Source organism: Phaethon aethereus, assembly GCF_964289735.1.
Source record: "Phaethon aethereus genome assembly, chromosome: 6".
Lineage (NCBI taxonomy): Eukaryota > Metazoa > Chordata > Aves > Phaethontiformes > Phaethontidae > Phaethon > Phaethon aethereus.
In genome coordinates this window covers 43,323,554-43,351,012 of record NC_138580.1, presented here as the reverse complement: position 1 = coordinate 43,351,012, position 27,459 = coordinate 43,323,554, and the positions used below count along the sequence as shown (strand labels likewise).

At 55.7% G+C, this 27,459-nt stretch overlaps 1 protein-coding gene across 8 annotated transcripts in view; it reads right to left on the bottom strand.

Annotated features, from left to right (window-relative positions):
* Nucleotides 1–625: 625 nt before the first annotated feature.
* The window catches only part of PCBP3 (poly(rC) binding protein 3), a gene marked incomplete at both ends in the record, with an annotated part of 40,729 nt that continues 13,895 nt past the window's right edge, over nt 626–27,459 (bottom strand). Inside the window, 13 exons of one of the 8 annotated variants that reach the window (XM_082001792.1) lie at nt 626–662; nt 2,398–2,567; nt 5,554–5,606; nt 8,468–8,527; nt 9,286–9,364; nt 13,483–13,524; nt 16,575–16,649; nt 19,375–19,503; nt 19,825–19,956; nt 20,383–20,499; nt 21,175–21,207; nt 22,215–22,238; nt 22,500–22,571. In XM_082001792.1, the coding sequence (XP_081857918.1) occupies nt 626–662; nt 2,398–2,567; nt 5,554–5,606; nt 8,468–8,527; nt 9,286–9,364; nt 13,483–13,524; nt 16,575–16,649; nt 19,375–19,503; nt 19,825–19,956; nt 20,383–20,499; nt 21,175–21,207; nt 22,215–22,238; nt 22,500–22,571 (1,023 nt within the window). Of the gene's footprint in view, nt 663–2,397; nt 2,568–5,553; nt 5,607–8,467; nt 8,528–9,285; nt 9,365–13,482; nt 13,525–16,505; nt 16,650–19,374; nt 19,504–19,824; nt 19,957–20,382; nt 20,500–21,174; nt 21,208–22,214; nt 22,239–22,499; nt 22,572–27,459 lie in introns of those variants that run through there. The other 7 variants (XM_082001793.1, XM_082001794.1, XM_082001796.1 and 4 more) reach the window with 7 other exon arrangements.

The following is a 27,459-nucleotide window of genomic DNA, read 5'->3' as shown; positions in this document are numbered from 1 at the left end:
GGGTGAACCCGTGCATGCGCGTTGGCTTGGCTCCCGCACGTTCTGCTTCCCAAACGCCACGGGGTGAAAACTATGCCTTGCCCTGAGAGCAAGGATGCGAGGTCGCAAAGGTGAGCCGGGACAAGCAAAGCGAACTAAGCAGGACCATCAAAGGAAGAACGGTGAGAAAAGTGAGTACTCTGAAGCACGCACAGCTCTGGGTGGCATCACACGTCCATAGGCTACAGCAAGTACCGCCAACGTCAACTCAAACATGTAAGTAGCTACGCTAGACTGACACTAGAGACCCCGTCATCCTCTGAAGTCTTGCCAGCGGAAAAAAATACCCCCCCTACCCCCCCAAAAAAGCAGATGAAGTAATAACACCGTACGCTGAAAAGAAGGACCATAACCAAAGAGTTCGGGAGCGGCCTCAGGAGCACAGTAAGGAGCTCGTAAAGAAACGTTCCAGTGTGTGCATATGCATGTGTATTTTTTTATATATATATATATATTCGTTAGTAAAGAAAAAGAGTATCTGTGGAGGCAAAGGGAAGACGGTAAATGTACAGGCAGTATAGGCTGGGTGGAGTGCCGGTGGCTGGAGAGGGTCGGGTGGTGCGGAGTGGAGGATGGTGGGTGGAAATTAGAGTGCGCCCATTCCAGTGACCTCAGACGTCAGCCTAGAATAGACAGGGGCAGAGAGAGGGGTGGGGGGGGAGACAAAAACAAGCGCTTAATCACCGGAGCAGAAAAGAAAACGAAGACCCTGTGGGGCAGCGCTCCTCCTCTTGTCTGTGCCCTGCTCAGACCGGGGGCAGAGCATCCCTGGGGTGGCTTGAGCACATGGGGCTCGGGGGTCCCCGTGGAGGGCACGGCGGGGTGGAGCACAGAGCCAGCTCAATGGCTGGCTGCCTCCCCTCTCCTTGCTGCCGCCAGGTAACGCCCGTCCCGGGCACCGCGCCGTGGCAGAGGTGCTACCCACCAGGGCTGCTGGCAGGAGCCATCCCGGCGCACGGCATCCCTCCTGCAGAGGACAGGCAGCCATCCCAGCTCCCCCAATTTGCTCTGGTTTTTGAAACTACGGGAGAGGCTGAGCTGTGCCCCGTCCTGCCCCGCCACCAGGTCACCCCTGCCGCTGCCGCAGCACCGGCTGCAGCTCAGCCAGCCTTTCCCAGGAAGGAAGAGCCGCTCGTTTTTCTTTTCTTTCTCTCTCTTGTCTCAAGGAGGGGGGGGGATTGGCAAGGAGCTGTGGGGAGAGCCGCTCGGCCGTGCCCGCAGGCGCGGGGCCGGCCCCGTCCCTCTCCTGAGCGGCTGGAGAGGTGCCATGGGTGTGGGCAGAGGGGCAGTGGGGCAGGACGGGATGGTGGAGGTCTGTTGCAGGTCGGGGCTGAGGTGGGTTGGGTGCAAGGAGGAGAAAACACGTACAGACCTCACCGGTGCTCGCAGCCCACACCCCAACAAACGTCGGAGTCGCCGCCGGCAGCCCCCCGTTCCCAGGACCCTGCCGGCAGCCGCGCGCAGCCCGTGCCGGCAGCGGGTCGGCACGGCACCAACCCTGCCCGCAGCGGAGGGCACGGATGGGCAGGCGGCCCTGGCTGGCGCGGCCGTGCTGGGCTGGCACGAGCTAGCGAAAGGCCGCGTCTCCCCTTGGCAGAGCCAAGCAGGTCTGTGCGAGCGCCCCGGACACGGCTCGCTGCCTGCATGGAGCCGGTCCCTGACCCCTCTCCAGCTACGCCGCCCCTGCACGCGCTCCTTGCCGTCGCTTGCCGGACCCCCGCTCCCCCACGGCACAGGCGGCATCAGCCCCCGGCCAGGGGCGGCGCTGGGAAACCTCGGCCCCAGCGAAGTCCTGCTGCGCCAAGCTTGTTAGCATGAAAAGGAAGCAATCAGGCCATTCCCATGTTGTGTGTTTATTGGACTGATTATTTTCACTGGATGGAAGAAAGCCTGTGGGAGGCCTGGAAGCACGCGGAAGAGGTTCTGAGGTGGCAGCAAGCGATGCTGGGGTCCCAGCGAGCGGGTCCCAAGCGATGCCTCCCCACCACCGGCTCAGCTCCGTCCCTGTCCCTGTCCCCTGCCTCGTCCGCAGGGAAAGATGGCGGCCATTTTGCCCACCCAGGAGCAAAATCCTTGAGCAAGGGTGGCAGGTGAGCAGGCGACCGGCGCAACCCGCGGCTGCTCCGCCGGCAGCGAGGCGGCTCCCAGTCCCCAGCCAAAGCGCCAGCCGGGGGCAGAGGTCCCGCTGGTGACATCTGGTCCCTGCTCAGAGGTCTCAGCAAGCCACCATCCGTCCCAGCCGGCCTCAAGGAAGCCCCTCCCGGCCCGCAGTGCCGGGAGCGAGTGCTGCTCCCACCACGTCGGCAGGGTGGGTTCGGCCGTGGCGGGAGGCGGTGGAGGCCGGCGGGGGGGTCTCACCTGGCGTTGATGAGGTACTGCGCGAGGCTGATGTTTGCAGGGGTTCCTGTGATGGTAATTTGGCGCTCCGATGACCCTTCCGTGGCATTGGCGATTTTGATCTGCGCTCCCGACATCTGCCGAATTTCATTGATTTTGGTCCCTTGGCGTCCGATTATGCAGCCTATTAGCTAGAAAAAAAGCACGGAGGGAACGTCTGAGAAGCAGCAGCTCTGGCAGTCACCGGCGGGATGCGAGCACAACCGCATGGCGCCGGCCAGAAGCCTTCCTCCCTCTGCCCTGGGGCATGAGTGACCTTAATGCTCATGAAAACAGGAGAGGGACAGCCTGGGGGTGAATCCCACCTGCACACGAGCGTGGTCCTCCCAGGACACGTCCAGCGGCCTGCCCTGCCCTCCTCCTTGCGGGGCAAATTTCAATTATTCGCACAGGATGCCCAGCATCTCAGAGGGCTTCAAGAAGGGCGAGGTGTTATACCAGGCTCATTTCGGAAATAATAATTGTCATCGTCTAATGACTGGTCGGTGTTTTGCAAGGATGGGAGTAAGTCATGTTTCAGACTGTGACCCACACTTGCCAATCACGGCAAACCTGAAGGTGGTTACACAGGACGCGTTACCAGAAGAAAACAAGCCTGCCGCCTTCCCGGGGGACAGCCCAACCCCAAGAGCCCCCTCATCAGCTGGTGCAGCCACACACCATCGATAGCTTCAGAGTGCTCACCCCATCCCACACTTCTTCTACCCCGCTGGGACACCCTCGCTGCCTGTCCCCCCCTCAGCTCTTTCGGTGCAATGCAAGGGCTTGCTGGCGTGCGCACCACGGGCAGGAGAGCACCACATGGCTGCGGCACCTGCAGGAGAGGAGAATCCTACTTAAAAACATGTCTTTCACACTCTCGTGAAAAAAACAGAGCCAGCTGGAGGCTTGAGTTTCCTCAATGGTCCTCAATGGCTTGAATTTCCTCAGCGGTCTTCATCTTTGCTCTCACTCATTTCTGCGTCAAACTATGGTTCCTTCAAGCAGCTCCACAGCTTGGTGACACACACCGACATGTCCAGCTTTACCAGCACAGGCATGAGGTGTTTCTGCATGCCTTTCCTGGCCATCAGCATTTGAACTCCTTTCCAAGGTTGCACCTGGGAATTTTATATGCGTGACATTCATCTTGTCAGCTGCTGGATTTCTGTCACTGTAGAAGTGGAGACAACTACTCCGCCAAATGTTCACTCGTCCTGTTGTCAGACCATGGGGCTACTGTAGTGATTTGTCCCATACGGACCTGAAGATACACCCCACTGCCATGCTGGAAGGGTATCAAATATCTCGGGGGCAGCAGCTCAGCCCAACAGCCGCCCATCCTGGTCTTCATGGCACAGAAACAACTCAGACATGCTTCAGCGAATGAAAACCCCTTACAGCTAGGAACCTGTTGGAGAGATCCAAGGAGACAAACCTATTTGGAGAGATGTTCAGCAACATCCAAGCGTCTGTGCACAGCATTCAAGTTTCTCCTGACAGTCAGAGGAGCGACAAGATGGATATCATCAGATTTCCTTGAACTGCAGCGCAACCACAAGCTGATCTACGCCACTGTAGACCCTTTGCTTTAAGAAACATGAACCACTTCCAGGGAAGGTGGCAGCCGAGTGTTTAAGAGCCTTTAGAACAACAGGAAGCAGAGCTAAGGAGGCATTTTTCATCAGGCAGAAAGATGCAGGCGATGACATTTCACGCTGCACAGGTCTGATGAGAGCTGGGCTTTTAGTGAAGGAATGTTCTGAGTGCTCCCGGCTCCTGCAGCCGGTCCCTCAGCACCTTAAAGGGGAGGAAAGGCCCTTTGCAAAGGATCGCTTGACATTGCTGAAGATGCTGTCATTGCTGCCAGGGCCACGGTCCCCCACTCTCGACAGACGCAGCTGTTGCAACCGAAGGAGTCCTTGCAGAGCTTCCCGCAGCCTCCTGGAGCGGGTTCCTTGCTGGACAGACAGAACCAGACCCAGGATCAGCCTTGCCACCATCTCCCACGGGCCCCTCTGCAGAGCCCTCCCACGGCAGTTGGCCCTGGGGTGAAGTGTCTCCGAGGGTTTCAGCCGGCCGATGCTCAGAAGCTGTTTCACTGCCACGTCCCGGGTGGAAGGAGGCCTGGGCATGCATCCTGGAGGAGTAGAGGTGCCCAGGAGCTGCAGCCAGGCTTGCTGCCTTTCCCTTGCACTGCCGTGTGTTGGTGAACAGCAGGAAGAAGTGGCAACAGCTGCCAGACTCGACCCAGAAACTCCTGATGAGGGTGGGCTGAAGGTGCTTGTAGGTGATGGAGAGGTCCTCTTCCAGGGTCAGAGCCTGGAAGCCACGCCCTGGCTTGCCCTGATCCTGATTTGAGCGCAGTCTGGTTATCAACCCATGGAAACGGGTGGGCCAGTCCGGAAGCGAGACCCTTGGGTCCAGGTGCCGGCTGTTTTGGGCTCTCCATCCCGCCTCCTCCCACCCGAGCATCCCTGAGCACCCTCCTCGCACGGCTCGGCGCCCAGTGTGACTCCAGCCTCCTCCCAGCGAATATCCCAGTCCAACGTCCACTTCACCGCGATGTATCTGCCTCCAGCAGACCCAAAAGCTGCCTGCCACCAGGGCTGAGGCGAGACGCACCACCCTTCAGACGCTTGTGTGGCACTTTGTGGCATCAGCAACACTATTTACTTACCTCCTTTTCAACCCCCTCCCTCCCACCGGTAACTATGCTTGAGCTGAAACGTCATCTCACATCTGCCAGTGCTAGATTAAGCAATTTTAGTTTAACCAGGGCTGGCTCGGGAGCTCTTTCCCCTGCCCAGTGCTGTCAACTGGGCATGTTTCATGAGCACTGAGTTCACTCGGAAAGGGAAAAGAAGCGTTAAGGAGGATGGTACCTAAGAAAGCTACCAAGGGGGTAAAGTCCAATGGGTGCTTTACGCTGCAGGCTGACCTCCAACAGACTGCGCGGGGCTTGAGTGAACCTCGTGAAGGGGCATCTCTAAACATATTTAACAAAAAGTCATATGCCTGCAGCTTTTTTATCTCTCTCTCTCTCTCTCTCTCTCTCTCTCTCTCTCTTTACACACATATTTATATACATGTGTACACACACACACACCCCCCGAGGAAGCACTTGGATTTACTTACATCATTGGGAATGGTGAGTTCATGAGTACTGGCCGGGGGACTGGCATCCAAACCTGGGCATATGCAAGGGAAAATGGTTACAGCTTGCAGAGGCAGCGCGGCGGAGCTCCGCTGCTTTCCCGCAACAGTCAACACTGCAAAGGCTGCGTCCTGCTCGGGGCTGGGAGGGGAAGGGGATCACACACTCTGGTACAAGGAGGAGGAAGACGGTTGCTACCTGACTCTGCCGGAGCTGGGTGCCACCTTCCCCTGCACCCCTCCGGCTGGCCATGAGCTTCCCACCCTCCATCCTCCCACCGCGAATGGCTTCAGAGGAGGGTGCGTTGCACCGCAAGGATGCAGCATCGCTGGGGAGGGTCTGACAGAGGTGGGAAAAGCACCTTCCCTCCTCTACACAGCAGCAGACAGCGTGCTGGCTGGGAAACCCAGCCCTGGAGGCAGAGAGCCTGCCAGCGGCAGGGCTGCCCACGCGCCCTCCAGCCCCCTCCGGACACAGCGGCACAGAGCCGCTCGGTTACGACAGCAGCTTGGTGCCCCAAAACCGGTTTCCCCGGGGGATCCGGCGGCCTGGTGCAGGGCAGCCTGCAAAGCACTTTGCAAGTTAAAGCCCCAAAGACTTGCAATGCTGGATTTAAGGCAGACTGCTAAGACGTGCACGCTAGCTGGACCTGGGACTGATGGTCCCTCTTACTCCCGAGGGAAAGCACGGCAAACAGCACGTAGCCAGCAGGCTACGCTGTGCGTGCAGCTCCGGAGGTAAGAGGACAGCATGCCATCACGCTCCTGGGCCAGGTTGAAGCTTGCCTCTCCCACAGGTTTCCATATTAAATCACCTCAATGCTGAAGCAGGGATGTCCTATGTCAGATCTGCAAGAGAGAAGCTGTCTGGTGACTAACAAGAACTTGCAGTAACTGCAAAAAAACCCTTACCCGTATGATATAACCTACTGACGAAGGCTTGTAAGAACAGTGTGTGTGAGAGGACGAGAGACTGCAAGGTCTGTTTCCGAGGCAAGAAGGGGGTAAGGAGGTGCAGAGTAAAGAAGCACTGGAAGTGCTGGGCTGCTACAACACAAGGCAGCAGCAGCACCAAATTCCTCGTGCCACACGGCAATGTGCCGCTGCCGTAACTGTGCTGAGCAGCCGCTGCAAGCAATGGCCGAGTTTTGCTGGTCTGCATTTCCATCGAAGCCCTCTGCACCGTGAGAGCCGCGGCGGCTTTAAAACCCAGCAGGTCTGAACTGATGTCTGTCTGAGTACTGGCACTGTCGAGGCAAGATTTCTAGAATACTAAAATGAAGCTTTACGTTGCAAACCCATTTCAGCATCACCCCTAGAAAGGAGAGTATCGGCTATTTTTGATGCACTCGTGCATGATTCCTGCGCTTTCCTGAATGCAGCTTCCCAGCTGCACCTCCCTTACGGAGACGCAACGCCTGGGTACCGCTTGCAGGAGGTCTCTTTACCGTATTTTTCTTCCAGGAGCACACAGAGGAGGGGGAATGCAGGGGAGGGGGCTGCAATCCTCCACTCAGCAGCCTTACGCGCTCCTTCACCCCTACCAGGTGTACCGATGCCAAAGCCTGCACAAAACAGCTCCTGCTCAGGTTTTACATAGCTGCACTGAAGGAGACATCTCACCAGCCCTGGGCTGGTGCCCCAAAACTGGTTTCACACCGAGCCTTCTCGCAGCCCGGGGGAAGGTGGACTGCCCCTAACACAAGGACATGTCCCTCAGGGTGCGGGTGTCCCTGTCTCTCAGCCATGTGTTACAAGGCTTAGCTCACGAGCAGCTTGACTATGGCAGAAAACGTCTTTTGAAGGGAGCAGAGCACTGGGGATGGGCTCAGAGCAGTGCTGAGGCACCCAGGGATCTTTGGAAATGCAAGCTAAGCTCCTCAGACTCATAGAGAGGGTCCCCCGCCCCGCACTCAGATGCCATGGGCGCTGCTGAAAGCCCTCGGGGCACGCAGTGCCACGGTACTGCACCACCCCTGCATCGCAACGGCCGCCGAGGAATGGCCACGTCCTTCTCCATCACCTGGAGACTGTTCGTTTCAGCATACCAGGTCCTCCCTCTCCGATACGCACATGCAGCCGCCACGGCTGTAACGTGGCAGGATTGGTCCCTTGGGTGGTTGCCAAGGGCAAAACAGGGCACACGGAAAACAAGGCTGCGCCGGCTGGTATCGTGAAATCTGTACTCGCTATAGTCTTGTGGGGTCTATTTGCCTGGGCTGCGTTTGCTTTCTCAGTTAGGCGGTGTCCCCGGGCTCTCTCGAGGCATGCGCGCGAGGCAGCCGGCCGGCCGCGGATCACACACGTGCCCGGTGCACCCGGGGGAGGTCTGGCTCACATCGCCTGCGAGCCACCAGGTCTCAGGATGACTCCTCTAAGCAACGGTAGGTTATAAATTATCAGCACGGTCGGCACGCATGGATGAATGTGTGGGACATTTGACATCAAAATTTCTCCAAGATTATGGCCGTGCTTTGGCTCCTCAGGGTCCTGTCCCGCTAAAAATGCAGCTTACCCTGAATGGCTTAGAGATGGCTAAAATTGTGCCTTTTTTTGTTCCCACAGACACTTTTCTACTGTCTCTGAGCAAAGTTTATGCAACATTAAATGAAAAAATAAGGGTGATGACTCTGGTGTCTTTCTGTTACACAGGTGGCAGTTATAAGCAAACGACAAAAAAACTAGGCAATTAACTACAGGCACTTTTCTTTTGACATGCTGTACGACGGAGAACGGCAGGCACGGTACTGCCCTATCTCTCCCTGCCCACCAAGAAAAGCTACTGTCTTCTCCACAAATAGCGCAATTTTTCTAGGAGCACAACAATGGCACAGTCCTGTTCAAGAAATACATCTCAACAGAAGCCTACTCGTTTCCCTGTAGCTTTGTGTTTTACCTGATGATTGGCCCATCAGATTTTGAGCTTCTTCGGAGGAATGTAAGGGCAGCTTTTCTCCTGAAGAGCAAAGAAGAAACAGGTTTAATGCTTTTGCCTTCGAGGAGATAAGCAATGTCACTTCATCTAGGAAGCTCAAAATATGATGAACATACTGTCAGAAAAGGCATTTCCAACCGGCACTTTGACACTGAGTAAACAAAGGTACTTTAAATATCTCCATCCCCTGCGCTCTATCTGCTTCCCAGGTCACCGTGAAATGCGTTAACTGCCACGCCAGCCCTGGGGACGTGGCCGCTGAGCCACGTCTGGCTGTCCTCCCGTCAGCGCGGCTCCCGGCGGCCGCGGCTCCTTCCCATCGCTCTCCCCGACACAGGGCTGCCGTCCCGCCCGGCTCGGCACTGCTCCCCGGGGCAGCATCCCCGGCCGGTGCCGAGCCGTTCCCCTCGGGAAAGCGGGGGTGTCCCACCGGGGTCCGGACCAGCACGCGGCAGGGGATGCTGCCTCCTCCGGGTGGGGAAGGATGGGAGACTGGCGCTCGTTGCTTCTGCTGGGAAAGCCAGCAGAGCTGGGAGCCAGGTAAGCGTGGCTTCGCAGGAGCAGTCCAGGCGGGCACGGTTAGCGGCTGAGAGCTCGCCTGTGAGGACCGGAACCCCCAAACTTCTGTCTAGTCTCCCTGTTAACCTTTCCCCATGGCCATTGCAACTTCAGTTTTACCTGCCCTGCTTGCTTCCATTAAATAGCATGAGTTTAGAAAGAGAGAGAAACTCTACAGGTAAGAAGAGAAGGATATCTAGAAAGGGCGTGTGGGTACGTACCAGGGAAAGCGGGGGTGGTCTGTCCAAGGGGAGTAAAGGGGGTTTGCTGCATAGCCAACTGGTGGAGCTTGGTCAACTGCTGAGGGGTAGGAGGGACATTAGAGCTAAGAAGGTTATTGTCATAGAGTACAACAAGTCACACCAAAAATCAAGAACGAAATTATAATGGAAGGAAAAAAAAAGAAAAGGAAACCAAAAAAAAAAAAACCAAACCAGGAAGCCATGGTGAGACATGGCAAAAACATTAGCAGAAGGACTTGGCCTGGGTAAAATGCAATAAAGCCCAAATCTTTTTCAGAAGTGCTTGGTCAGGGTCTGAAGTACGATACCAGCAAGAAGCCCATTCTTAGTTTCCGCCCCTCGTCAAAGGGTTCAGCTCCTTCGCCACGAGCGAGCGGCCGCCTCGGCGCGCGGCCGGCTGCTGCCTGCGGCGCTTCCAGCCGCTGCCTTCCCCTCCCGGTCCTCGCAACCCGCGACCAGGAGCTGCTGCTCGCTTCGGGGCGGCTTTAGAGCAGAGGAGCCGTCTCAAAGGCACTGCCAGGCTGGCAGCCATCGTGTGCCAGCAGCCAGAAGCCCCTCCTTGTGCTGCTGGAGCCGCATCGTGACCGCTTGCCCCCGCAGCAAACGCTCTCGTGCTGCGCCTCCGATGGGAAGCGCCTCTGGGAGACGGACAAACTGCGGCTCTTACGCCAGCTCGTTACGAGCACAAACGCCTTAGCAGTGCGGGGAAATATGGGCTTCAGCCATGACCAGTAGGTATTTCAGATCCTTGTATCCCTTGTCGTGCCGGGTAGCTTTTCGCACCCCCGTCAGGAAGCGGTTGCATAGAGAGGAGTTTGTTTGGAATACATTTTGTGCTCTGTTTCACTGCTCCAGATTAAAAAAAAAAAAACAAACCAAAAAACCACAACAAAACAGTAAAACAAAAGGAAACAAAACAAACTGGGCTGAGGTCTAGCAGCGAGCGGGAGGCTCGCCAGTTTCACAGGTGCTCAGAGGGCTGCCAGGATTGCATCGACCCCAAACGCAAACCGCTCCTTGCGCCCACCCCTCCCTGGCGAGGAGTTACAATTTCCACATTTTTGGGGGAAACAATACTCAAAAACCTCCTTGCTCCTGCAGCGTGGCTAGGGAGGGAGCACGGGGAGGTCTGGCCGGCAGCGGTGAGGGGAAGCGGACCCGGGGGGCTGAGCACACCGGGGGAGAGGCTGGAGGGAGGCAGCAGGGAGGGGAGACGCCTGCAAGTCCCCAGAGAGGTGCCCGGGGGAGCCCGGCAGCGGCGTGAGGATGTCCAGCCTCCGCTGGCTCGGGGAGAGGTCTTGCCATCCCACGAGAAGAGGTGCGCCCGCACCCCTCCCTGCGCAGCGCGGAAAGTTACCCGAAACTACAGCGGCTTCCTGCCGAAACAGTCAGGTCTGGATAGGACCAGGCACGCCACCGCTCCTGCGGGTAGCAGGGACATCAGTATCCACTGCTTTTTAATTTAAGAACTATCCCGTTTCCTACCGAATTAAACCCAGGCGCACCCTTTTTGTGGAGCTCCTCGCTGCGACCGGTCCCACCGGCAGGACTCCAGATGAAACCTCCTCTTTGCGGCGCTGCCGAGGAGCACCGGGGAGGCAGAGCCCCTTGGGCTCCGAGCCTGCCCCGGGGTGCGGGTCCCGCTTCGCCCGACGGGGCAGACACTGAAATGCTTTCTAATACTGACCCAGCATATTTTGAAGACATAGTTTGGATAGTGGTGTTTAGCACAAAGCCATAATTACAGCAATGAAAAAGCCTGCAAGAGGAGAGGACAGCTACGTTAGAGTGAAAGCTGCTACATGAACGCTTGCAGCGCGTGAAACACCCCTAAAAAACTGAGACCATTTCTTCAAACTCTGCTTTTCCCCGCAGACCAGAGGGGAGTGTCCCCGCCGGCACCGCTGGGAGGGACAGGACGGGACAGCAGCTCTGAGACCAACGTACAGCCACCCCGAGCATCACCCGGTACCCACAGCAACGCCGGTTACGTCTGATCGGCTGCCAGCCGGGTGCGTACCCAGGGGCGATGCCCCGGTTTGGGAGCTTTCCTGCGCTTGACATTTATTTCACTCCCAAACGCCCCTGACTGCCGGCTGCCGTGGCCGCCGTTCATCTCCCGCTGCAAAATTCGCAAAGGCAGGTAGCGACGCGTCACATCCCGAAGGGCTTACGAGCACCCAGGCCGTGCTGAAGCCCTTCATCAGCCAAAACTCTCGCTGACCTGGGGGTTTTTCTTAGGTGACAAAATCAAGGCAGGCATTCACATTTTAGCTTTGGCGTTAGAAATTCTGCCCACTCTGCAACCCCGGGTCTGCAAAAGGCATCCACTAAACACAGACACCTGTGAGAGCAAGGGCAATGCCCTAAAATCATGTTCAAGACCGGTTTCTGCACCCAACAGTGTTTAAAATGACCGATCCTTGCGAGAGAGCTGTGAGAGTAAGGGCAGAACACATGGCCCCTGTACGAACGACTTTTTCCAGGTCTCAGCACATCTACTGGGAGCAGGGCAGAGTGCAGCCAGGAAACGTATTAAATGAATTTTATTCCTGTCAATCAGAGGAGTATAATAACCAGGAAAACACTAAGCTGTTGCCACTGCTTGCAAAGGAAAACTGAGACAAATAATATATTCATCTACCCTCGCTAAATATGCAATGTCTTTATTTATATTCCACTTAGGGAGCACAAGCGAAGTGCACACAGTTAAGAACATTTCTGAGCAACCATCACAGCCAGCTATTCAGAGCACATGCATACTGGTGTTGCATGGAAAGGCAGCCCACTGAACTGGGTGAAATCACTGCTCCTAAGATCCAAATCCAGCCTACGGCTCCTAACCCTTCCCCCGGGGAGTGTGCGTTGGCGGTATGGAACAGCCTTGCCCCGTTCTCAGGCATGCAAAAAGCAATCCTGTGATTTAATACCCCACCAGAAAGAGGAACGCCGAGCCACATCGTACCCTTCCCGTGCATGGGGTGGCTGGAGAAGACTTTCCACCCAGACCACGCTGCTTACAATTAAGCCGCAGCCACTTCGTGCTCAGCCCCCACCGCGGACCCCTGACCCACAGGCGTGCCAGCGAGAAGGGGCCTCCAAAGTGGGACTCGCCGAGTATTTTATCCCCTCTGAAACACATTTAGAAAATCCCAGCTTTTTCCCAGAGCTCCCCGGCACGTGTCAGCCGTGACGACCCCAGAAGCCGAGCAGCTGTCTGCTGCCAGCAAGGAGCTTCGCCGCCGCCTTTCATAGCGAAATCCTTTAAAACAGACTTGTTTTCTACTTCTGTTGGTTCCTTTACGCACAGACACGCCCGCAGTCGTTCCCTACACGTGCCCCCACACACACGCTGTGGCTCCCTGACCCCCCCCGGGGGTCCGGCGCGTGCGGGGGATCCCAGCATGGGCACAACCCGGCCGTGCCGCCCGCCGGAGCCGCGCTCGTCTCCGCACCAGGGCGTGCGAGACGAAGCGGGGACCGTGCCCGCGATGCCCCCCCGGGCGACGGAGAGCCAAACCCAGCGAGACAGCCGTCAAACCCGGGGTGACGGCTCCGCTCTGGGCCCCAGCTCTCCCGGGGAGGTGCGGAGCCCTCAGCGAGGTTGAGATCCGGCAGCGTGGCCGGCGGCCATCCTCTCCGTCCCTCCGGGGAACGCCGGTGGCGTTTTGCCCAGCCTCAGCATCTGCTTCCGAGACACCCGGCGGAGGACCCCCAAAAAGGCACGTCCGCCTGCCCAGGCTTCAAGCAAGAAACCACGCACCGCTGGAGCTCTGGCTTCTCCCCACCCCACCAAGGCACTCGGCACCTAAACAAGCCCTTGGCTTACCAACATTTTAAGGACAAGGGGGAAATAGAGGGGAAAGTTTTTTTTTTTTCCTTTTTTTTCTTGTTTTGATTGTTTTGAGGCACAAAATGCATGGAGTAATGTTTCTCTCAGAACAAAGGGATAGCACTGAACAATGCAAACAATTTAGCATCAGGCCAAGTCCTCAGAATTAATAAAGTTTAGTGCTAACAGGTTGAAAGGCTATTGAAGGTATTACAGATACTACACACGGCCAGTTACTTTGAAAATATGCTATTAATATTATTGTCTAATATTAATATTATGTGACTTAACAGTAGCATGCAGGTGACATAAAAGGGTATAAGAAAAATTAGGGTAAAACTCACATCCGGGTGTGGAATAGCGTATTGTCCCTGAATTGTATAGGCCTGCAAAAGAAAAAAAAAAACATGTTATTAGAGCTGGCAGGATGCAGCGGCAAAGCCCCGTGCCTCTCTGCGGGGACTGCTGTCCTGGGGTTTGCTCCTTTCTGCCTGGCGTGGGGTAACTGCTGTTACTGCAGGGGCTGAAGAGGGGCTCAGCCCCCACCCTGCTCTGCCCGGGACCCCATGGCACCCCAAATAACTGAGCACGGGGAGCTGAGCGTTATGCCACTGGCACACCTCTCCCCTCGCTGCGCGGCCGGTGAAAGCGGGGTGCGGGATCTTGAATTTTTACTTAACCGGCTTGTTCTGAGGCAGGAGGGGGAGAGGGAAGCACCCTCCATGCAGCGAGCGGCTGCCCCGCGCATCCCCATGGCTGGGGGGAAGAGCCCCCCCGGGCTGCATCAAATTCGCTGGGGCAGCGCCGAGTCCTTGGTGGGGGGGGAGACGCACCCCTCTGATCAAAGCCGGAGCACGCTGAGCTACCTAACTCGGGGGGCTTGGGCTTGGTTTGGCTTTTCCGAAAGGAAACTGGTCTTTAAAGGTGCCAGAATTGCATGGAGCGGGAAGACTGGGCTGCGCTGTACAGGTGTTCATCAAACCGTTCATCAAACCACCATCATCTGCGTAGCAGATGCACGGTAACGTCACCGCTGCCCTTCGCGCCTAACTGTGATCCTGGAAAGCAAAGCCAGTGCAGTGAGTCTCTCCGTATTTCCAGGTGCGCTACTCTTAACAAGCGTTACATCTACCCAGTATATTCCAGTGCTCTGCTGGGGGAAAAGGCATTGCCGTGCAGAAAGCCAGCTGGGCGGCACGGTCCTGATGTCTCCCCAGGCGTGGAGAGGGCTCAGGGACAGGCTGCCTGCACTGCGATGCCTCCCACCAGCTATAACTGACAAATCCATGCAGATCTCTGCCGGGCAAAGTATTTAGTGTTTTTAACGTCAGTTCTAGCAATCCTTTCTCTTTTGTAAATAACCTGAAAATAAGCACCGCTACGGCCAGACACTAGAGAGCCCAGTATTTCGGACTTAAGCAGCTAGCAAAATGTATCTCACTGGTTGACACATTATTCAGATGATTCTGAAAGAAATGGCAAAAGAGATGGATAACGCTTTAAAAGGGAGAGTAAAGATAGCCAAGAAAAAGAAGAAAAACCTCTCTGAACCTTCTGCATATTTGCCGCATCGTTTGCAAACAGCAAAGCGCTTTGGTGAGGAAACCCCCCAAAACCCTGGCAAAGCCCTGCGCACAGAAGCGGCAGTCCCCGCGCCTGCCGGCATCCCGGCGCGGTGGGGACCGGTGTGCCCGTGGGCACACGGCAGGGGCTGCTCTAAAAATTTCGCTCTTTGGCGGTTTAATTTGGTCGTCGTTTTTTGATCAGAGCTATCGATGAGAACACGCTAATTAAAGGCAGGAAGGTGTCTTGGACAGAAGCAACTCAGGTCTGCCAGCACCCCGCCTGCGTGAGCCCCGGCTTTCTGCAGAGGCTGACGTCGCAGGCGGGCGATGGGGCTGACCCCTTTGGCAGTTGCCGCTGGCCACCGCGTCCCTCGGCCCGCGGAGCTCCTGCAGGTACAAGCCACCTCGCGGTGCCGTCACCCGCCATCCTCTGCCCACCCGCCCGTGCCACCCCCCCGGGCCGCCCCCGGGCTCGCCAGCGCTCCCGGGGGCGGCAGGGAAGAGCTCCCCTTTCAGAGACGGTCGCTGCTTCCCGCGACGTCGCTTCTCTCCAAGACACCGACCGTTCGCCAGCAGGAGAAGCGCTACCTCCACCTTACTCTCCCTTTTGAGAAGAAAAGTTCACCAAGCAGCTGGACTCAAAGCTCTTTTCCAGGACGGCTGCTCAGACCGGACGGCACACTCCTCCCGATGCTGGCAATGACTCAGAGATGCTGATTGAGCCCGCTGCCTGAAATAGCCTGTGCTTTGGGCTTGGTTCCCATCCTCGCTTTGCCCTTCTGCTACTTATTACGGTTGGGGAGAAACGAAATAACTTGTGCGGTGCTGCTTTGGACGGATTGTAGCTTCCCAGTCCTGGCTTTGCCTGGCTGCTGGCGTTCCTGGGAAAGCACCCGTCCTGACAGATACCGGGGATGCCATGATGGCATCTACAGGCAGGACCTCGGTCACCAGGCGAGGTGAGCAGACGAGGTGGAAAAAGCGATGGTTCAAGTCCCCTCTTCAAGAGCAACTGCTCTTCAACTGCTCAACTGCTCTTGTTCCATACACCACGTGCTGTGGGAGCTGATTTTGGTTTGCAGAGCAACCGCCAGCTCCTGTGGCACGTGCGTGCGATGGTTACCCCGCAAAGAGAAAAATCTGCTGCCGCTTCCCAAGGGTTGCTAGAAACGCCACATCGTGACCGCGAGCCTGCGCAATGTCCCCAAAGGCAATGCAACGCAGGCTCTCCTGCGGGCAGAGATGAGGCCCAGCTTTGCAGCAGAGCTTACGGCATTCTTGAGGGAAGCAGCACCCCAAACTGGCCGAGCACCAGCGACGGGGATGACCCTTTCATGGAGGCTGCCCTGAGCAGAGGCTCAGCACGGTCCTGGAGTGGCTGGGACGAGCCCTTCCTATCTCGGATCAATTACAACTATGCAAAGTTATTTTTAATTGGACTGGAGATACCAGAAAATAAGCACTCGCAGCCACTGTGAGAGCGTGGTCATGGCCTCTTGTTCAACGAGGCTTTTCTCATTTTCTCCTTCGCACTGGTAACTGTCGGCAAATACTGAATTTGGACCTAGTGGAGCAAACTCCGGCCTTTCCTTGGTGCATGAGTGCCTGGTAGTGCTAACACCCTCTTTCCCCGGGCTGGCCCTTTCCTTATCCTCCAGCATCCATGGCAGGAGCTGAGCCGTCCGCCCGGGCTTGCGAACTGCCAGAGGTTCTGCAAAGAGCTTTCAGTCCACCTGCCGTGGCGCGCAACGGATGGGATGACACCATGCAAGTCAGAAGGCAAGAAACCTGAGTGCACTAACGGGCAGCGGCTGGTGCTGCAGTAAAAGGCTGAGGTTGGCAGTGGAGGCTGCAAGCGGGTCGGCTCTTACCTGACCACCTGCAAAAATGACAGGGGTGGAGGCGGGCTTTGGGCGGTAGGGAATGGTGGCACCTTTTGGTGGGGACTAGGAAAAGGGACAAGGAGAGGGAGAGAGAACATTAGAACAGCTTTCCTGAAACGGCGGCAAAAAGAGCGTTAGAAAGCACCCGACGGAGCACGGCCCCCGGGGCCGCCGCCAGCAACACCCGCACCGGGCAAACCGCGTTTCTGGACAGGAGGACACGGGGGAAATCAGCGTTTAATGGATGAATGAGGACAACCTGGGGCACAGGAGATCCCCTGCCAAGGCGTGGGCCACTAAATCACTTCCCAGACTTCCGCTGCCTTCCTTGCCTTCGCTCTGCTCTCTGCAAACTGCGTCTCCTGGTCTAGACTCGAGCCTGACACTGGCATGCAGTGCCCTCCTCAAAACACTCCAAGGAGACCCTCAAGGTGCAGCAAGATGGGGAGGTACACGCACGGACCAGGCTTTTCATCCCCGGATGCCATGAGCCTCCTCGTGCAGTGGATTTCTTTGCAGCCTGAGAGCTCTTGCACATCCACAGCCTGCCCTGGAGTTGCACCAGCCCGGCCAAGCACCAGGAGCTGGTGGCACGGCGTCGTGAGCGTGAGCATCGGAGGGCGCGAGCAGCCTGTCTGAGTGACCCAGCATGATGCTTAAGCTCTTTGACGCCTCTCATCTTCCTCACTGCCGGAACAGGGTCGCCTTCAAGCCTTGGCTTGGTCTATCGCCATCCAACCTGGGACGTGGATGGCCGCGCAGGGGATGCTGCAAGGCACTGTCGTTGTGGTCAAGACCTCCCATGCCCTGGTGGGACAAGTGGCAGCGATTGCTTTGGCCAGGATGCTGAACTCTGGAGGCGCCAGGGGCTGGAAACCCCTCTCCGATGGCAACACCAGCATTTCCAGAGATCTTATCCTGGAGCTGCATGGTGGTGGCAGCCTGCATGAGCAGCCAGCCAGACGCCAGCAGCGGAAGACCGGCCAGCCCTCCTCCTGCGGCAGCGTGCCCCAGGGCACCCCTGCTGCGGCTGGACAGGACGTCTTGCTCCTTGCTGCTGTGCGTAGGTCCGAGCAGAAGCTGTAGTGACACACATCAAGCTGTAGCGATGCGTCCCTCTGCGCGAGGCACGGGATCATCTCACCCAATTTATCTCTCCGTCGGTTTTCTCTTGAACATAACAAACAGGCCATAGAAGAGATTTTGAGGTTTCTAGGGATCAGGAGAGATTTCAGATAAAAGCCTCCTGGTTCTACGCAAAGTGAAATGACCCAGTTACTGCTATGTAAGGATAGGCAATATAAATTACGCTATCTCACGAAAAATTCTTCATTTTTTCTGTACATTCTTCTAGACGTCTACTTGTAGCCAAGTGACATATCCAAATCTTCCTGCTAAGCACAGGTCTGCAGGAAGGTTGTACGATCAAAGCACAGCCTCTATAATCACAAACCTGCTTTTTCTTTTATTGCATTGCAAATCTTAGAGGGGACGAGCGAGGATTTCTGTGGTAGGATAATTTAAGACAGAAAGGTTATAAGGAGCATCTCTGTGAACTGTTAAAGTCAGGGGACTTCCCAGATCTCAGACTGCAAGAAAATTCATGGGTTTTTTCTCTTTCCCATTGCTGAGCCATACAGAGGAGCAGCAACCCTTGGTTTGGTCAGTGAGAACAGCAGCCACCGAAGACTTTGTAACACGCCTGTAAGCACCACCTCAGGCCCACACCTCTGCCGCAGTCCAGAGCATAACCTGGGGTCACCGTGCGGCTAAAATCGCACTCCTCTGGCAGCAAAGCGTACCCGCCTGAGCATCACTACCAGCAGTAACGTGGCTCGTGGCAATTCCTCCTTAGCTGCTGCCAAACTGAAGTTGCTTACATTTGGTTTTGCTTCACCTCCACCAAGCTTTGGCATCCTCATCTGACGCTCTTGCAGTGGCAAACACGCTCTTCCCTGCCGTTAATAAAGGGCTGTGCAGCAAGGCAGAGGGGCCTGACACCGGTCCGTGCTTGTCTACCTCTGGGAGGCACCAGGAGCGGAGGGTGTCACCGTCCTGTGTCCCGAGGGGTTTCCTCCTGGAGCTTCTCCCATCTTAGATGGCAGGTTTGGATGTTGGGCATGCAGCTGTGGTCACCCCTAGCAATAAGCCATTGGTACAGCAGCATCTCTCCATGGCAGAGACACTCAAGCTCTGCTCATCAGCATTTCTCCCAGAGAACGGCACCCTGGACACACGTCGATGTGCCCTACAGGTCCTGCTCTCCACCAGCCTTCCTCAGCACCTTTCCCACCGTGCCTCACTGGAGCCCGGCTTTGCGCTCCTAGCCCTGGGTCCCCCAGCGCAGGCGATGCACTGGCCTCCTCCTCCCAGCCGTGGTCCTCACGGGGCACCGCGAGCCCCGTGCAGGGGAGAGCAGGCGCTGGGTGGAGTGGCTGCAGCCCCCGTCCCCTTCCCACGGCACCCTTGGCGCTGCTGGGACACCACGCTACGGCTGTGCCAGCCCACCCGGCACCCCTCTCTCCTGAAGCCACCCTGTGCTACGACACAAGCCATCTCCTTTGGGGCACCTGACCAGACAGGTTTCCAGTGTGGGACTCTAGAAACAACGTACGAAGATGGTGGGGAGAACACACTGGGTAGGTTTCAAACGGAGGTACCAGGAAATGAGTGGTCCGACAACGCATGGTGAAGGGTACGAGAGACACGCTCCACAGCTCCCAGCGCTGTTGTGGTGCCAGCTGGGTTTTTTTCCTATGTACTTTACCCCCTTTGTCACAGACTGTACCTCCAGCATCACCACACAGATCTGTTTGACACACTGGATAATTGCGTCGGGTGTCCCCGAGATTGTCACCGCCCGCTCCGTGGAGTTGGGCAGCATGTCCCCCGCCACTTGAACCTGAGCACCTGTTGACTGGAGACAGAAAGAGAGAGGAGGAGAAATCCCACAGCTGAATGCCTTTCCCTGCAGCCAGCTCCAGCTCCTGGAGACGCCACGCGCCTCCCGAGAGCTGCGCCGCCCCACGCGAGCTCGGATGCGGGCCCTGCCTGCATCCGCACGCCAGCAAGGTCCCACGGATGCTGCCCCCACGTCAGCAGGACCATCCTGGGAAGCAACCTGGTGCATGATGCTAGCAGCATAAGGGTCCCCCTTTCCAAGGCAGCTCCCCCTTGGTCACAGATCAGCTCCAAGGAGCTACGATTTCATGCAATAACAAAATCACCTCTGTCTTACCTCCCTGATTTCCTTGATCTTGGAGCCTCCTTTGCCGATCAGCGAGCCACACTGACTAGCCGGCACGACCAGTCTCAGCGTCACCGGAGGTTTGCTGGTAGCAGTGCTGTTGCTCATTGAATTGGTTATGTCCTTGGGGAGGAAGAGTGCAATGCATCAGCGCTTGGTACCTGACCAGACACCTGCCATCCAGGCCAACCCAAACGCCCTGGGCCAGAAAAGAGGGGTCATGTCCCCCAGACTGTGGCTGGTCTTTGTCTGCAGCTGCATCACTGCGCATCCCTGCAGCTGATTAACTGCGAGACCTCTGGGACAGTTCACTGAAGCTCAGTTCTTGCCTAGTTAGAGATGCCTGGAAGGTTTTGTGCCAAGGTCCTGTACCAGTTAAGCAAGTCCAGGCAGGCACTTATGGGTTGGAGGTACCCAGGCCCATCTGCACTGATGGCCCCAGCAGTGGGCATGCCAGAGCTCTGCTTGGCTGAGCTTGGTGCCACCCAAGGGTCTGGATGCAGACCCTTTTACTCTGCCCTCCTGGGGAAAAGGGCTCACGTTGCTCACCTCCTCAAATTTGTAGGCGATCATGGCGAAAGCCTTGAAGATGGCATCGGTGGGGCCAGTGATGGTCACGATTCGCTCAGGGCAGTTTCCCTCCGAGATGTTGATCCTTGCCCCGCTCTGGAAAGAGAAGGGCAGCCCTGGAATAGCCACAGCCAAGCAACCCACAGGCATGTAGCCGGAGGCGCAGCCCTTCCTCTGGGTCAGGTCCTGTCCCAGCCTCGTCCCCTGTCATCCTCTGTGCCAGCCTCTCAATATCCCATCTAACCTTAAAAACTCCCGTCCCTGCACCCCGTGGTGCCTCCAGCACTGTCTTACCCTGACCCTCATAAAGGGTTTCCAAGCATTCGCCTTCGGTCTTTTAGTGCAATGCAAACCCACACGGTCAAGGTAAGACCAGATCACGGGATCATTGCTTGTAAAACGAAGAGTGTTGCTTACTGATTTGCTAACTCCTTGGTAGCTGCAGGCACAAAGACCTTGGACAAACTCAAACATCTTAGGAGTGACTTAATTTCAATGTTTCGCTAAGAGCAAATTCTTGGCTCTGGAAAATTCCCATTAAATGTGATGGGGGTTTGTTTGAGTACGGAGTGAGAAACCTGGACCAAAGAGCTCTGGGCACAGCCAGCTTGCGTGTCGTGACCCTGGGAGTTACTGCACATATCACACGGGGCAATGGGCAGCTCTGGCCACTGTGCTGCACGCTGCTGGGCAGGACAGCCCAACACCCTTCCCTTCCCACTCCTCTCCTCTCCTCTCCTACAGATCCTTCTCCAGAGCAGGGTTGCTCACCTCCTCGCGCATCTTCTTCACGGTCTCTCCTTTCTGAAATAAGAAGCAGAAACACAGGCTATTACTAAAAATTCAAGACTTCCACCTTCAAAACAACCCTTCCAAACACGCATCTCTCTAATACGTGGCAACACATAGCCAAACCTTTGGGCAGCTCTGCGATGCCTGGCCCTCCATCCCCGTGTGCTGGTCAGCTGAAGAGCTGAGGGTATAAGCCGTCGTAGCTCTGCTCCCTGTGTCTGTACGACACGACAGACAAAACAGCTACTAATGCACAACTGCAGCCTCCACCTCCCTTTCTACATTTCCCATTAGGAGCAAAAGTACACGGAAAAAGCTCAGAAACTGATCCGATGCTGAGAAAAGCTGGAACTTCAGAGTGGCTTCAAAGGGCAGTTTCTGATCTGGTATCTATAGAGAAATCTACTATCTTTATATCCAAATATAAAGCAGGTACAACTGTGAATCTTTCCAGGGCTGGACAGGCTGATGGAAAAATAAGGCACAAGGATATAGGGGAAAGGTTTTCGTGCCACAAATCTTTGCCACCATAAACCTGCCTTTTAAAAACACTGAAAAACCAACTCTGTATAGCCAGGACTTTCCAAACCACCATGGCAAGCCCCAGGGAGCAGAGCACCTCGTGAAGCTTTTCTGCACAAACTAAATGGTGTCCTGCAGCCTCAGAGACAAGTGCTGCGAATTTAAATGGGCCTGCATGACATTTTTTAGTCTCTCTTAATGAATCTATTTGATTAAAATGTCAGGGCAACACAATCATAAACACCCATTCATCACCCTAGTGAAGCAGCTGGAAACGGCACTAGGTAAGTTTGGTGGCTGGTTTCTCTTTTTAGGGGAACGGCCTTTGGTCCCTCTGTGGGTGTCTCATAATTTGTGTCTCACAAATGCGGCAACGAGCTCATGCACACCAAAAATTTAAGGGCGTGACAGGGAAGAGGAGTCTGGCATCTACCACACCACAGGCAGCACATGGTGCGGGCAATAGCATTAAGTACTCATTTAAAAGACGTCCTTACCTTTCCAATGATGCTTCCAACTTCCTATGAAAAAAAAGTCAAACACAAAGGAGCTGACATTACAAAACGTGAAGACAATCCAGCCCGACCCCATAATGACGCAAAGACCTGGCGCACACTGTCCCCAGCAGAAGGACAGGGTGGGGGGAGGCATGCGAGGGGCCAGGAGCACCGTGCCAGCCTCCCCGTCACACCCGGGGCTGTCAGCCGGCCGGGCCCGGGGGCAGCCGGAGCGGAGGCAGAAGAGGGGGCTGTGAGGAAAGCCCCTCGCTGGGAGACCCTTACCTTGCCGTGCATCAGCAGCCGGATGGTGAGGGTGACGTTCAGGCCGCCTTCAGAGACCTTCGACTCCATTTCCTACCGGGAGACGGGAGACGTGTGTAAGCCGGGAGAGCAGCCCCGCTGCAGAAGGAGACAGCACCGCGGCCGTATCACCTGGGGACAGAGAGGGGAAAGGTTTTCTCTCAAAACAGGCAGGCGCCTCGGTATGGGGCAGCCCTTGCAGAGCAGCAGGGTGTGGGAAAGCCATGGCTGGAAGAGCTGCGGGGAGATGTCACGGGCTGAGCACCTTAGCGGGTGCAGATTGGGCTGGCCACTCGCCCATGGGACCATGCTGGGCGCAAGCCCGGGAGCAGCCTGCAGCTCTGCTGCGGCTTTGCCACCCGGGTCATGCAAAAGCCATTGCGGGAGCGAAGGCTGAAGTGCCCGAGGTGGCACAGCCCACGTCTGCACGAGCCGAAAAGCAGCAGTGCCCAGCTGCGCATGTGGACGCAGGGGCAGGGAGCAGCCTGACCAAAGACCGGTGGCTGAACTGGGACGTTAAAAGACCTGGGGCACCTATCTAGCAAACCAAAATTCACCATCTCAGGTGTGAATGGGCACTCGGAAAATCAAAAGCCAGGTTTTCAATAACCAGGATATGTCTGTCTGACTCCAGGAGCACAGAGCGGGATGGAGCTGGTGTCCCGGCTGCCACACATCTGCGTCTTCATCCCGACCTGTGAGCACTCTCGCTGGGCATTGCGTCTCAGGACCACGCCATTTCCAGCTGTTCATGCTTTGCAAGTATCTAACGAAACCTCTCCGAGTTTTCCCAGTGCTGTCACGTTCCTTTCCCTTCCCGTTCTCTCTCTTTCCTCCTCTGCCCTCTAGAGGGAAAACACCACTGATGTTTTGAAGGCGGGGGGGGGGGGGGTGGTGGTGGTGGCGGTGAAATGGCAGAACGGCGACAAAACCTTCCTTTTCTTTCCTGATGCCTCCTCAGTAGCGTCTCTGCACCAGGACGGGGAATGTGAAATGCCTCTGCAGCCCTACTGCATGGGGAGAGCGGTCCCGTCGCAGAAGGAGGGACCAGCATCCTTCTACGTGCAACACTGTGAGATTTGCAGCAATTTTCCCCCATGTTATTTAATCCCTCAGTATATATCAGATGGGAGATTTTTCATCCTGGTCATGAGCATCTGGCATTTTCCTTTGCTCAGGCAGGGACTTACATGACCAAAAAATGGGGGGTAAATGAGTTCTCAAGTATTACTTTAATGCAAAAAGGCAGTCGGGATGAATGAACACGCAGCAATGCACAAATCATGGCTGGGAGATGGGTTTGATGTAAAACCTTTTCCAGAGTTTATTGTGAAACCCAAAATGGGTAAAACCCGCATGGTTAGCAGGGAGATGGTGTTCCCACCGAGCTAACGGGAGACCACCTCACTGGGAATGAGGTTACTTATAACCCACTTGCAAACACTGATCCTGGGGCCGCTGGATGTTACAGTTGAAAAAAAGTAAAACCCTCACAAGGGTAAGAAATGAAATGTGTTGAAGACGGCAAGCCAAAAGGCACTGTTAAGGGTGGGGAAGAGGAGGATATTTCAGAGGAAGAAGGTGCCAATATTGGGGACCAGAGTAAGGGGGATGGGCTGACGCACACAATGTACGAGATCAGGAACTTTCTCTTTCAAGACCGAGCCCACTGCGGGCAAACGATAGAGGAAGATAAATAACTGGTTGTGTTGATTAACCCCATGCTGATTTCTGCGCGTGGAAAGCAATGCCGAAAAGGACGGTCGTGCCGACTTGTGGAGGCCAGTGCTGCTGCGTGCTCCACGTGAGAGAGAAGTGATGCGCCAGGAGACCAAGTGCCTGCGCAGGGGAGGTGCCCCCGCCGCTCAGGGGGACAGCCATCCCCAGGGACATCCTGCCCCGGGAGCAAGCTAGCCCTGCCGCAGGGAAAGGGCGAGAAAAGCTGCCACACCACTGCAGCCACCCCTGAAGCTGGTGCGTGCCGTGGGAGCTGGCAGGCGAGCGTGGGACCCTGCAGCAGTCCTGGCTTTGCCACCGCGGCGGTGGACCCCAAAGGCCAGCTGGGTGGCTGAGGTGCTCCAAACCCAGGCACATCCCTGCGGCAGGAGGAGAGGTGGCAGTCCCGATGAGGTGCGTCACGACTTGGCTACGGACCGGCCAAATTCGCTGTTTTGCTCTCACCAAAACGTCCTACAAGAGCAGTGTTGACTGCGAAGGTGTCTGCCATCCCCTGCTCCGCATCCCTCACAGGAGCATCCCTGCATCGGGCCGTTATGTAAATGTTTCCAATTGATTGAAAAAGTGGGTCATGTGTTAGCCAAATGCTCCTGGCTTTAAGATTTATCAGCATTATTAAATTAAACACGCTTCATGCTCCAGTGAGCGGAAAAGCTACATTGGCCTTTTCTTAATCATACTAGCGAAAGGTAAGTCTTTTATACGGGGGTTCGTAAGCTCAATGGAAAAGATGGGAACAATAGAGACGAGGCATTTACCCTGGGCGCGTGCCTCCCTCCACAGCCTTCATTGTTCACGGACAAAGGGCTGGGAAAAATTATCCCCCAAACGCCATTTTGAGCATTTCAGAGCATTCCCTGCCTGGAGAGAGACCCATCTTGGACCCTTCCTCTTCACCGTCGTATTCTGCCTAGTTCACAGCAGCTTCGAAATGGCTTCTTTGTCCATCTACTTGAAAGCCCTGAGGACACCATTACATCCAGTCCAACGAATAGAGTAGATCCAGAGCCCCGCTCCAACCCAGTGCAAAGCAGGTGCAGCCCCGCGGAGGTCGAAAACACAGGACTAGGAGACAGAGGAGCTGAGTTTGGCCCCGAAATGAAAGTTGCACAGCAAGCCAAGCGAGGCCCTGCCAAGCATCACGCCTGGACAACCACAAGCAGAGGACCGGAGCAGCATCTTCCCACGCACGGCCATCGCGGGGAGCAGCCAAATGTCTTCGCACTGCAGCAAGGGGAGCTCTGCAGGGCGGGGAGCGCGGTGCTCGGTGCTGATCTGCCCCAAAACAGCCGGATAACGTCTTTCCAAAGAATGATCCCATTGCAGAATAAATAGGTCTTTTAAATCCAGCTGCCTTTTGGGAGACTGCTCGGAGGAGGCGTCATTAGTATTCAGAGCAATCCAGTTCTTCCTTCTCCCTGGGTTTTGAGACTTAAATGTATTAAATTCCAGGAAATTTCCTTAATCTAATTAGGAATTCCCTATGTCTGAAAAAGCAGCTCAGACACCAGTGACCAAGGAGAAGAAGGAGAAGAGGAAGGAAAATGGAAACCTAGAACAGCAGAAGGTATCCTCTTCCCCACGCACAAACACGCACACTCCAATTTTTCTCGTTTCTATTTTTTTAGAGGTTGGAGCCGTTGCCTAATGGCACTCTTGCACTTATGCTTGCTGATACCTCACAAATATTGACACTCTCCTAAAATTTGAGCAAAACCTTCTAGTTAGGGGAATTCTGAACACTGTGTATTAAATTAATTTAACACCATGATCATCTCCCAGATGAGAGACAGCATCTGAAGCAGAATAGGGGAGGGAGACCGAGCTCAGGGCTGGACTTTGTTCTCTAGCCTGGTTTCCAAACAGGAGCTGGAAAAGCAGATGCTGGGATCCCCACAGCCCCCTCTGGACGGGGGCTCGGCTGAGCTCGGGCAGAGCCAGTGTCCCTGCAGGGGCCAGGAGACATTGCTGGCTCCATGCTTGCTGGAGCCAGCCCTCCTCCTCCTCTTCCTCCTCCCATGCATGAGCTTGGGGTCCCCGGGCACGTTAGCCGCGCGCGAGTGAGTCCAGCAAACGCTGCCTATGCCTCCTCTGTAAACGCCCAGCAGATGCCCAGCCAAGGCGCCTGCTGCCGTACTGGGGGGGCAGCTCCCCCGACACCGCCCCCCCTGCCTGGGACAGGGAAGCCTGCGTTTTGGAGAAGGTGGTTGAGGCTCTCCACAAATTATCTCCGTCACAAAACGGTTCTTCTTTCTTTGGCACTAGTATTGCTACTGCCTGCAGACCCCAACGCCAGGGTCTCTCCTATCTGCACGGAAGTCACCCTGGTGCCTGTGGGACTGAAGGTCCTGCCAGAAGACAGACACACAAGGTAGAGTTTCTTTGGTAGATCTTATCATGGTATATTCTCATTAGCATTACAGAGATCAAATTTCATGGCTTTATCTAGGTATTTGTTTTGAGGGACAGTGATGTTTCGATCAAGCTGTCCAAAAATAAACAGAGAACAATTCGGAGCAAAAATGTCCCACAGGCATAACTCATCCCCTCCCTGAAAGGTTTGGATGGGAAGTTCACAGGCACTGCCAAGCAAATTCAAAGAAGAAAGTCTCTGTCACCCCCCTTGCCCATCACACGGCCTCCAGAAAACCACGCGTTCTTGACAGCTTTGGTCAGTTCAGGCTGATAAACACCAACACCTTGGTGCCTTGTTGGCCAATAGCCCTTGCCAGTCCATGCAGGTAAAGCACAAGGTGGCCGGGGCACTGGACTGTACATGGATGCTGTGCCACCTGCCCAGACGATCACCCCCGAGACCCTACCCTGGAGCATCGGGGCAGTTGCTCAATGGCAATGCCACCCTGAAAAACATCCAACGCGCTTCCCGGGCTCTTCGGTGCTTCACGAGCCCCACCAGAAGAAAGCTGGGTGTTAGAGATGACCACAAAGCTTCAGCGTCTGCCAGCACACTGCACAATACGCTATGGCACATCCCAGATTTCTAACGTGGTTGGCAGACTTTCATGCTGGGGATTAACTTGTTGGCCAGGGAGTCCATCACTCAAGACAAGGAGGGAGGAGACATTTAAATACCTCTGACCTCTCAATACCCCCTTCACAAAACTCAGGCCAGCATTTTCTGACCCTTGAAAACTGAAAGAGGTGCTAAATGTAGAGAAAAGCAGGGGAAGCCAGGAAAGAAGCT